The sequence below is a fragment of the Condylura cristata genome, unplaced genomic scaffold, assembly GCF_000260355.1.
Source record: "Condylura cristata isolate star-nosed mole 26May11 unplaced genomic scaffold, ConCri1.0 scaffold00031, whole genome shotgun sequence".
NCBI lineage: Eukaryota > Metazoa > Chordata > Mammalia > Eulipotyphla > Talpidae > Condylura > Condylura cristata.
In genome coordinates, this window is record NW_004567132.1 from 13,813,331 (window position 1) to 13,824,794 (window position 11,464).

General features: G+C 36.9%; 1 protein-coding gene across 1 annotated transcript; it reads left to right on the forward strand.

Annotated features, from left to right (window-relative positions):
- The first annotated feature begins 231 nt into the window (after positions 1-231).
- SNRNP27 (small nuclear ribonucleoprotein 27kDa (U4/U6.U5)) lies at positions 232-10,660 on the forward strand. Its single transcript, XM_004691484.2, has 6 exons — positions 232-321; positions 1,189-1,309; positions 1,991-2,103; positions 4,715-4,794; positions 8,641-8,705; positions 10,262-10,660. The coding sequence occupies exons 1-6, from the start codon at positions 288-290 to the stop codon at positions 10,314-10,316; spliced, it is 468 nt and encodes a 155-aa protein (XP_004691541.1). The 5' UTR covers positions 232-287; the 3' UTR covers positions 10,317-10,660.
- The last annotated feature ends 804 nt before the right edge of the window (positions 10,661-11,464 follow it).

The window sequence follows — 11,464 nt, forward strand, 5'->3', positions numbered from 1 at the left end:
GGGTATACAACTTTTACCAGGCATTTCTGTAAAATTAAGTAGCACACCGTGGACACCGAAGATGGGGATGCCACCTTTAAGTGTGGCAGGAGGAGCTAAGAAGACAACTATTCTCTCCAGCAACCGGCGGGCGCAAGATTCTGGGCAGGCTCAGTGCCGCGTCCCTTCTTCAGAAGCCGGAACCCCAGCGATTCGTTTCGACGTTTTCCAGTCGATGGTGAAAGTTCAGCTCCCGGAAGTTGTTGCAAGTCGTTTCCGGGGCGGTGTGAGTTAGAGGAGGACTCCGAATGGGTCGCAGCCGCAGCCGTTCCCCACGGAGGGGTGAGTTCAGAAGAAATGTGGGGCGTCTGGGCTTGATGGGAAGCTTGTCCTTTTTTACTTTTCAGTACGAGGGCAGCGGAAGCCAGACATTGTTTTCTTCAGAGAAGAAAATGGGGTTAGATGGGGGAACCAAGTCCCCACACTCTTGAGTCTTGTTTGAAGGCAGATCCCGCCCGCCCCACCTAAATTAGGATCTCGCCGAATCTTTGTCAGGCTCATACAGTAATTTCTGTTATATTTGTTTCAGGGAGCTTCGAGTCAGGCCACAGTTGCCTCACTGAATTTCTGAGTGTCCGTGTGCACGTTATCTAGTCTAAGTCTGAATTCCCGTTATTACACAATTGGGATAATAGCTACCTTTATAAATCAATGTGAAAATGTCACAGACCATTAACACTCAGCCTCTGACACCCACTGGTTCTTAAATGCGCGGTGTTAATTTCCTTCCCGATTTATAATAGGAGAGGTCTGCTGCCCAATATGAGGGTCAGCTCCCTGGCCAGGGATGGAACTCAGGATGTAGCAAGATTTGATTTTCTTAAATTAGATGAAGCTGTAAGACACTTGTAGCTATTGAACACTTAAACTTTTCTCAATTCAAAAGTGATGTTTTAGTGAAATAAACACTGGATCTGATTTGTTTTTATCAGCCCCCCAAAATGTAATGTGCCTCAGTAATTTTTATATCAAGTACATGTTGAAATGATAGTAGTTTGCTATATTGATTCAAATGTACTATTAAAAAGTAATTCCGCCTGTTTATTTTTTAAATGTGACCACTAAAAATGTCTAGCTTTATATTTTATTAGAGCACCTCAAGATATTTGTGGTAATTTTTGGCTCTGCAATTTTTTGTACTTGTACCAGAGCGTAGAAGGTCCCGGTCCACATCCCGGGAGAGAGATCGCAGGCGCCGAGAAAGATCTAGATCCCGAGAGAGAGATCGAAGGAGGAGCCGCTCTCGATCCCCGCACAGAAGACGCTCCAGGTAAGTGCAGAAATAACCAGTAATTTCACTACAGATCCCAGAGAAAGTATAGGTCCTATTCGTTGCCCTTAGCTTTGTTTTTGTCACTTGTAAAAAGAGGCAATTTCATGAAAGGAGGGGAACTAAAGCCCACCTTATTGTAAGCCTAACATTTCCAGTGATGAAATAAGGTTAATAATTCTCAGCGCAGTAGAGTTGACTTGGGGAGTAAATGAGATAAACATGAAAAGCAGTTAGCCTGGTGCTTGGCAAAAGGAAGAAATGTGTTTCTTATTTTTATTTTAGCTTTTGTTAAATTTGGTGATAGTGATTTATTCATGTATATATCAAGAATGTGAGATCTTAAAGAACCTTAGATGTTAACTCTTGATTCTTAATAAGTGTTAATTGACTGGCTAAACTCTTTTGTATTTATGCCATTGTTAGAAGCTTTTTAAATTTTTCTTCCTTCTAAGAAATCTTTTAGCCCTCACCCTCCTGAGCCTGATGATTAAGTAATAAACTGTAGTTTTAATTCTTTTTAACAGTCAGGGCCTAGACAGAACCTTTGAAGAATGAAATCTTGCTTCTCTGGAGCCTGACATTTGTGGAGCTTTACCTTTCAGACACTGGTGTATATCTGTGCTTATTTACACATCCTCTACATTTGTCTTTGTTGCATCTTTACTTATTAAATATTAGATCCCCAAGAAGGCACAGATCTACATCTCCTTCCCCTTCTCGACTGAAAGAAAGAAGAGATGAGGAAAAGAAAGAAACAAAAGAAACAAAGAACAAAGAACGTCAGATTACGGGTAATCTAATTAAATAAATGACCATAGTAAAAGTACAATCTTCTTTAGATAACTTCAGTTATGATAGAATTACAAAATATGTTTTCAACATTTAAATATGTCATAGTGTTTTTGCATACAGGATTTTTGTTGTTTTCAGAGGTTTTTTGTTCTTCATAGAAAATGATGAACTAAGCAGAAATTTATTTTTTTATTTTTATAAAAACAAAAAAACTTTCATTTGGGTCTATCTTTTCATTGTAAACATGAGAAGTCTGAATTTCAGAGAAGTTAAATGATTCATTCAAGAGACAAACATTACTACTCTGCGTGAAGATGTTTTCATCCTGTAAAATTGTGCAGTTATAATTCAACTGTGAATTATAGGCCTGGGTTCTATTTCTGGCATTTCTAATAAGATAAGACCATATGCAAAGCACTTTTCCATGTGGAAACTTAACTGAGCCAGAACATCTCTAGAGTTCCCTTCCAACTTTTTTTTTTTAACCATATTTATGTTACATTGCTATTCATTGTTATACAGGGCTTGATTTTTTTCCCTCAGGTGTACTCCCCATAAAATTCCCACCACATCATTATGGAATTGTTACGATAGTCTCTTGTGATCTTCCCACTTTTCTGACCCCTCCTGCTCCCCTTCCTTGCTAGATGTCTTGGATTTATAGTTGCCTTTTTTTTTTTTTTTTTTCTTCCTTGTCCAGTTTCCCTATATTCCTCTTACAAGTGAAACTGATATTTTTCTTTTTCCTTTTGACTTATTTCACTGAGCATAATCCCTTCCAGCTCCCTCCATGTTACTGTGAATGGCATGAGTTTCTCTCTCTTTTTTTGATTGCTAAATAGTATTCCATTGTGTGTATATACCACATTGTCTTGATCCAGTCCTCTATTTTTGGGCATTTAGGTTGTTCCATATCTTGGCTGTTATATATAGTGCTGCAGTAAACATAGGAGTATCAGTTTCCTTTCAAATTAATGTTTTTGTGCCCTTTTTGGGTATCCCTAAGAGTGGAATTGATAGGTCATGTGGTAGAACCAATTTTTAGTAATTTGAGGGTCCTCTACACAGCTGAGCAGAAATTTTATCTCCAAGTTCCTCAAAGATTATTACAAACACAAAATACCCTGTGAGTGTCCCAAATTAAATCAAAGGCACATCATCAAAATAAAATACTTGTAACATTAAGAATGCATTTAGATTGCAATATTCTCATTTCTTTGTTTTTTAATCACTTGCAATGTTCTGAGGGCCACATTTAAACAGTTTTTAAAAGACAGGAAATAATACAGTATTGTTTTTAAACTACCACAACTATAAAATAAAGGAACTAAAAACCAAGGATCAATTCTGCTTTATAGACAGGAATAGGCAGTCTGGTAAACACAACATTAATCTTTCCAAATAAGTGTGCTAAGAACAATTCCCATGTTTAGAGTTAAAAACAATCTTCTCATTTAGAAAAATTGACATCATTTAATTAATAGTGCTTATTCTCCCAATTTTATACATGTTTGTCTTCATTTAGAAATAAACTCATGGAAAACAAATTTTTTTATGATATGAAATGATACCATTATACAAATTCAGGTTTTTTGAGAAAACTCTTCTTCCCAAAATGTAGACATGCAGTAAATAAAGCACATACACTATTCCTGGTATAGAAACAGTAGAGATTCACTTATGAAATAGATGTATTTGGTGATGTTTTTTAAGTAGAATGCACTTCACCCCAAAAAAGTTGCCAATTATTAAAAATCTGTTTCACTTAGCTTCCTTTATTAAGTAGAAACTCCTAATTTTTTTTTAAACTCCTAATTTTCATAGAATTTTGGTTATAGGACTAAGTCACAGAATGATCTGAAATATCAGAGTCATTTGGCCAGAGAAGCATGTTTTCTTCAGACTTGGAGTCAGTCATTCATTGCTTTGCTCTTGAAAGCATTCCTCAGGGAACATCTTCTCTGCTGTCTTCAAAGTAAAATATAAGACCTAGGCTTCAGAAGGGAATTCTTCTGACTGAATATCGACCAGAATCCTTTCAGGATTCTATATGCGGTAGTGTTGAAGTGCTGTGGCTGCCTGGGAGACCTTGATCCTTTCCACAACAGCCTCCAGTTTGAGCTGTTACATCAGGTTAGTCCTTAAAGACACGGCAACAGCTCTGAGCACCAGGGCCCCAGTACATATGAGATTTTGTTTTAGTTGTACCTTAGTTGCTGGTTATCTGTGGTGTTTCTGATATAGAAAGGTTATACTCTTATCTTGAAAATATATTCCAAACTAGTATGTCAGGTAGTAAAGGTGGTCCTGTCCAAAGTCAGTGAGCATATCTTTTTTAAAACAATCTTTACTGATAAAGGAAAATGGAGAGCATATTTCCTCTCTACATCTTAAGTAAGATTCTGTCCAAATTGAAAAGGAATTTTGCTTTTTCATTAGATTCAAGTCTTTTGCTAATCGTTTGTATGTTCTTGATGGTTAGATGGAATGATGGCTAACTTATTGCCACCTCTCTGTGTGTGTGTGTGTGTGTGTGTGTGTGTGTGTGTGTGTGTGTGTGTGTGTGTATGCGACAGTAGAGATTTAAAACATTACCGCTTGTTATTGCAGAGGAAGATTTAGAGGGCAAAACAGAGGAGGAAATAGAAATGATGAAGTTAATGGGATTTGCCTCCTTCGACTCCACAAAAGTAAGTAAAATACTGAGCCAGTTAGTCATTCTGATTTTGATTAACCCATTAATGATTGCCCAGTTTTTACATATTCTTTTACCATTACTTGTGATGTTTTCCACTATACAAGTTTATTTGTTACAAGATAATAACTATTGGTGCTTTAAGAACAGGGAGGAGGAGGCAGTAAATTGCCATTGGAATTCAGGTTATGTTTGGGTGACATTTTTAAGTTAGATAGTAAAAGGCAAATAGTAGAAAGAGCTTATGAAAATGCCATGCAGGCATAAAAGAACATAGTGTATTATGGGAGTTTCATATTCAGTAATTGGTAAAAGGCTGGTGATGAGCTGGTGACTGAATTGTAGAGGACTTTTGGTGCCCGTATCTGTGCTAAGGAATTTAAGGTTGTTTAAGTTGAGAGGAAACAATTATTTTTAAGCAGGCAGTAACAGGATTATGTACATTTCAGAAAGATAACCAGGTATGGAGGGTTAAATTGGAGACAGAATGGCTGAAATGTGTAAGTAAAAGATGATGAAGAGCTGAACTGAGAGGAAGAACTGGAACATTGAGAACCACTGCAGAGCCAAAGTTAGTGGTTGTAGAAGTTGGAATTGAACAGCCAGACTGAAAGAGTGGGTGAAACGTGTTAGCCAAAGGGGCTATAGAAAGGGGAGGTGCTATGACACCAGAGAACAAAATTCAGCTGCCAGATGAAGATGATTTGGGATAGCTGAATGCAGATCTCACAACTCAAAGGAAGAGTAGATTGGAAAGTGAATGCTGTCTAGCCTTGATCATAATACCAGTGAGATTAGAAGTGAGAAAGGGAAAGAGAAGAATTGTGGTGGAGAAGGGACATGAAGAGAGTACTATGGGAGAGAGCACGGGCAGAAATAGAAGAAGGAAATAGAAGTGAATTGGAGAGAGGAGAAAGGAAGAGGATGGAGAGAGAAAACTAATAAAGGAACTAGAAAAGAGAAAATAAACTTTAAAACCTTTTTTTTTTAAGACTTACTTACACATGTAAGAACTGGGGCACAGGCCAGAGGTGGGGGGATGAGAGACTTCATCATAGAGTGGGGAGCAGAACAGGCAGATTGACTAAAATACATGAGAGGAGCTGTGGGTGGCTCAGGAGAGGTCTGCCAGGCCATGTGGGTCACCTCCCTGGCTGGGGATTGAGCTCGTGCTGCAGTGGTTGTGGAGAGCTTCACAGTGCTGTGCCACCAGAAACGGCCCTACTTTTAAAACCTTTTACAAGATTGTAAGTGCACTTAGCTTTACAAATGGAAATTGAGATTTTTAAGAAAAACTCAAAAATAATCCATGTGCTCTAATCTTGTTTCCCACTGAGTTGTTAATGGAGGGAGGTAATCACAGATGCTCTAGGGTTTTCTTTTTAACTGGTTTTGATAGTGCCAAACTCATGTGATTTGAGAGAAGGCACAACTTTTTGAGTTGAGAAAATTAGGAGTGAGCTTTTGTTCTTACAAATGATTATATGAACCTCATTTTGGAATTTATTGCAACTTATGTGTCCGCTTATATTTTCTCTTAAATATACCAAGTCCTTATTAGTTTTTCCAAAAACTTGAGCTGAAATTGTTTATTGATAAATATGGTGTGTAAGTAAAAACATTTCCAAATTAGGGGCCCTCCCTGGTGATACAGTGGGTTAAAGCACAACACTGTGAAGCCCTCCAAAGCCACTGCAGCATGAGTTGGATCCCCAGCCAGGGAGCTGACCCACATGGTGTGACAAACCTCTCCTGTCCTGCCTGCTGCTCCCTTCAGAGTACCTCAATTGATCTACCTGTTATGCCCCCGACTCTGTCTCTGGTGAATCTCAACCACCACACCTCTGGCCTGTACCCCAGTTCTGTAGGCATAAGTAAATAAATCTTTTTTTAAAAAAATTCCAAATTAAAGCAGTGAAATTTTTGGAAAAGTAGGGAGGGAACTTACCAGAATTATTTTTTTGCTTTTACTGATACCTTGATACTAGGTTTGAAATCTCTGCCAATTTGATATAAAGATGTAGTCATACTGCACCTTTAGATAGACTCTGCTGAAGATGTTTGCTTTTAAAGGCAAAATTAAGTAAGAATGCATAGATCCATAAAAATTATGGACTACTGTAAGGACAAATGATGTCAATTGTTTATTTTGTGACATCTACAGGGATGTAAATTTAGTTTGTGTACAGTTGCTTCATGGAAGTTATAAAGTCTCTTAGCTCTTTGTAATTTTCGGTGATGTCTGTTTTATGACATTTCATCATTCATCTGTGATGGGACTTTTTCATATGCCAGTGTAGTCACTTACTTTGACTTCCATTTAAACAGTCTAGAAAGTTTCAAGATAATTTTCTATTCCAGCATCTAAATGAGACTATGGCTAACAAGATGCAGCTGCAAATACTTAAGTCAGTAAGCATTTAGGATTTGAACTTAGTAGAAAGGTTAGTATCATTTACTTTTCTCCAAGTCATACCCACATCCTATTTATAGATGGTCAAAATCATGTATCTCAAGTAATTTTCCCTGTTTTCCCCTCTCCCACAAAGTAGTGAAAATATGATAGAAAAATAAAGCCACATGTTTATTTTAGATTCACTTCAATTAATGTGCCACACCTGTGCCATCTTTAGGCCAATGAATCTTTGTTTACCTAACATAAGAATTTAAAATAAGCTTGCATGACTAGGAGTCTCGTGTGTGTGTGTGTGTGTGTGTGTGTAACATTAACCTGTGTGTGTGTGTGTGTGTGTGTGTGTGTGTGTGTGTGTGTGTGTAACATTAACCAGTGATGTTCATACATTTAAATGGTACGTAAGGATGCAAAATAACTCATAGCCATATCTCTTTATCAGTTAGAATTAGAGAAGAGTATTCCTGGTAATTGGATCATTTGAATTGGTTCTTGAAAAAGAAATTAAAGCCAAATAATTGAAGATTGGATGGAAATTGGAGAATAGGAGGAAGGCAGTTCAGGTGTGAGGAACAGCTTGGAGGCACAATAAATTTTTATTTATAAAGGGGCCCTCCCTGGTGGTGCATAGCACTAAGAAGCTAAAGCCACTTCAGCATGAGTTCAATCCCCAGCCTTGGAGGTGACCTACATGGCATGGCCTCTCCTGACCCGCCCGCTGCTCCCCTCAGCAGTGTATTTCGTCGATCTGCCTGTTCTGCTCCCCACTCTGTCTCTGGTGAATCCTCTACTGCCCCTGCACCTCTGGCCTGTACCCCAGTTCTGTATGCACAAATAAATAAATGTTTAAAAAAAAAAAACTATAAAGGAACAAATGAAAAAGGATAAATGTCACAAAAGACTGAGATATAAATGACATTTAGCATTAGTTTGTTTTTCTGTATCCTGATTCCTGATTTAAAAATCAAAATTTAAAGGCATGTACCAGAAATGGAATCTAGATGAATAGTGACTGTTGGAGATGTGATTTAAGAATGCTGTGAGTTTAGGCCAGAACTTAAATTTAGTGTGAATGTGAAGTTTTCTAGAGAAAATATTCATGACTTGTATTTGTTTTCAAATAATTCTTAGACCAAAATGTTAAGATCTGGTATTCTATCCTGCCTGCCTTATACATAATGCATATACCATGAATATTTATTGGCTTGAGTATTGTGATAATTTCTAATGCGTAGCTATAGAAATGTGAACAAAGAGATGTAATGCTTATAAGTCATGGAATTCAGCAGTATCTGAAAATTCTTTTTCTCCTTGGGCTGCTTTGCTTTTAAATGGATCTTGCCATTTAAGTTTGTCTATAGGATCTATTGATAGTTCTTTGTTTGAGGCATTTAATGTATCTTATATTTGTTTATTGCTTTTCTCCAGGGGAAAAAAGTGGATGGCTCTGTAAATGCCTATGCCATAAATGTGTCTCAGAAGAGGAAATACAGGTATGCATAGCCTTCATTATTAGGATGTGTTGTTAGTTTTTTTGTCCTTTTAAAATGTACTTATTTATTTTTGCATAGAAGTGTGGTATGGGCTAGAGGTGCAGGGAGTTGAGAGGATTCACTAGAGACAGAGTGTGGACAACTGTGGATTTCCTGAAATACACTGCTGGGGGAAGCAGTGGGCAGGACAGGAGAGGTTTTCGGCACCCTGTGGGTTGGCTGCCTGATTGGGGATTGAATTCAGGTCATGGTGGTGATAGCGTTGATACTAACCCCTAACCCATGAGGGAGGACTTCATTATTATGTTTAAACTAATGACATAAACGACATGCCTGGGAAAGGGTTTATTATGGGATAATCTTATTTTTAGAAAATATAGCAGTTCCTTCTGGTCCCTTGTTTTAATCTTTCTTACATTCTTGTGTTAATTTCCAGTTTACCTGTTAACTAGTAACTATCACAGAGGGTAGTTGGCTTAAATGTTTTAGGGCAGGCTGTAGATCTTTCTTCAAAACAGCATTACTACAGCATAGTCTGTAGGCTTTAGTTTCATTATAGTTATAGGTTTAAAATTAATCCCTCCTGAATTATTAGATAGACTGTGTAAGGATTTCAACTGTAAACGTATTCTTCTATTAAGTATAGTTATATTTTATTAATACCACAGAACAAACAAATCATACTTGAAATATTATTGAGTTACTAATGAATGTGAAGTCAAGCCATCTTTTCAGCATTGCCTATCTCTACCTTTATTGTTGATACAAGACTAGTATTCCAATTATGAATATGGATAATATGATTTGAGAATGCTGTGAACTAAGTGTCCATCAACAGTCCTTTGTGTTGCCTTCAGATCAGGTCTTATGGGAAGAACTAGTGTAATATGCAGTCAAGTTTACTTCATATGGAACTTTTTTAGGAACTCTATTTCCTTAAGTTAGATGTGTGCTGCCTAAAATAAATATGGATTTTCAATTAATTATTTTTTAATGGTAGAAACTTCCCATACAATTTTAAAAGTATATATTCATGTTACTATTTGGATTTTAAAGCATCTGAAAGGCTTTGGCTTAATTTGAAAGTGAAACAATCTCCTCTTAATATGAATTAAATAACCTTTCATACTTATTATACTAGACTTTGGCTTTTTTTTTTTTTAAAAGATTTATTTATGCATACAGAACTGGGGTACAGGCCAGAGGCTCAGGGGTGGCGAGAGGCTTCACCAGAGACAGAGTGGGCAGCAGAACAGGCAGATTGACGAAATACGCTGCTGAGGGGAGCAGCGGGCGGGTCAGGAGAGGCCTGCCACGCCATGTGGGCACCTCCCCGCGCCATGTGGTCACCTCCGGGGCAGGTGGGAATGGAACTCATGCTGAAGTGGCTTTAGCTTCTCAGTGCTGTGCTTTAACCCGCTGCGCCATCAGGGAGGGCCTAGACTTTGGCATTTTAAAGATGAACTATATGTAGGTTTAATCTATGAAGTACGCGATTATTTTCTTAAAAGGAGCCCAGAATTTTTTAAAATAAACATTGAATTTTCTCATCATAGGCAGTACATGAATCGAAAAGGAGGATTCAACAGACCTTTGGATTTCATTGCATGAGAATTGAAATGTTGAAGAGTGATTTTTTCCCACTTCATTTGTTCACAAGAATGGATTTTCTCTTTTCTGATGTTAGGCAACAAAATCAGGATCACAGTGCTTCCTCCTTGTAAAGTAAGAAATTTTTATTTATGATGTATGCAGTTCACTTACCTTGCCCCCAAAAAAGAAAGGTTAAATATTACATTTCTTTCTTTTAGGAAATATCATTTGGGGCATTGTTTTGTCTTTATTCCTGTGGAAGCTGTATATGTTTTCTTCTTGGATGCTCACTAGGACTTTTAAAAATAAAAATAACTTGGATCTAAGTTTCTCAAATAAAACAGTATTTCTAACCTCTTGAATTTGACAAATTTTATTGTTGGATAAATTTTCTTTCTCAACATATAGAATTAGAGATCATGATTCTTGGTAGTTTAAAAATAAAAAGAATGAAAAATTATAATTACATTTTTATACCTTTTGTGTGTTTCCCCCCAAATACCATTGATTGGTTTTCCCCAGTTTAATATAATATATGCTTATTAGGAAAAACAAAGCAAAAACTCTGGAAGAAACAAAAAAGTAAAAAGGCCCAAATAAGTTAATATTTTGAACTCTTTCCAGACTCCTATGGGTGGGTATTTCTCATTCCCACTCATAAAGTCAGAGTGTTTATGCTGTTCTTTTTTGCTATCTTTTTGTCCCATGTTCTGTGAACATTTTTAAATACTCACATATTCTTTTTAAAAATTGGCTTTTAGTAGCCACTTGATTGTACCATAATTTATTAACTAATCCTTTATTGGTGAATATTGGCTTCTCTCCCACATCTTGCTGTTATAATTAAAATGGTGTTGTATCCTTGTTACACATATATTTCTGTATTTGCCTTATGTTCTCAGGTTCAGCACTGAGATTTAGCATTGCTGGGTGAGATAAAGGTGTGTATGTATATGAGTATACATACCTAAAGTATATATACTTTAGGTAAGCATATGGCAAGAAAGTAACATGAAGCTCTCACTATTTCGTATATGCACACTAGTACTGGGCATACAATTTTAAGTTTCCAACCTGATGCGTTATTTAACTTTAATTTCTAAGGAGTATGGACATTTTTTATTTTACTTATTTATTTTTAATGATTTATTTATTTGTGTATACAG

What these genes read in the sequence shown, in the direction of transcription:
- SNRNP27 (XM_004691484.2), top strand. Translation starts at nt 288, where the DNA reads ATGGGTCGCAGCCGCAGCCGTTCCCCACGGAGGG. An exon ending in CCGCACAGAAGACGCTCCAG is followed by an intron (nt 1,310 to 1,990) that starts GTAAGTGCAGAA and finishes ATTAAATATTAG; the next exon opens with ATCCCCAAGAAGGCACAGAT. An exon ending in CAAAGAACGTCAGATTACGG is followed by an intron (nt 2,104 to 4,714) that starts GTAATCTAATTA and finishes TTGTTATTGCAG; the next exon opens with AGGAAGATTTAGAGGGCAAA.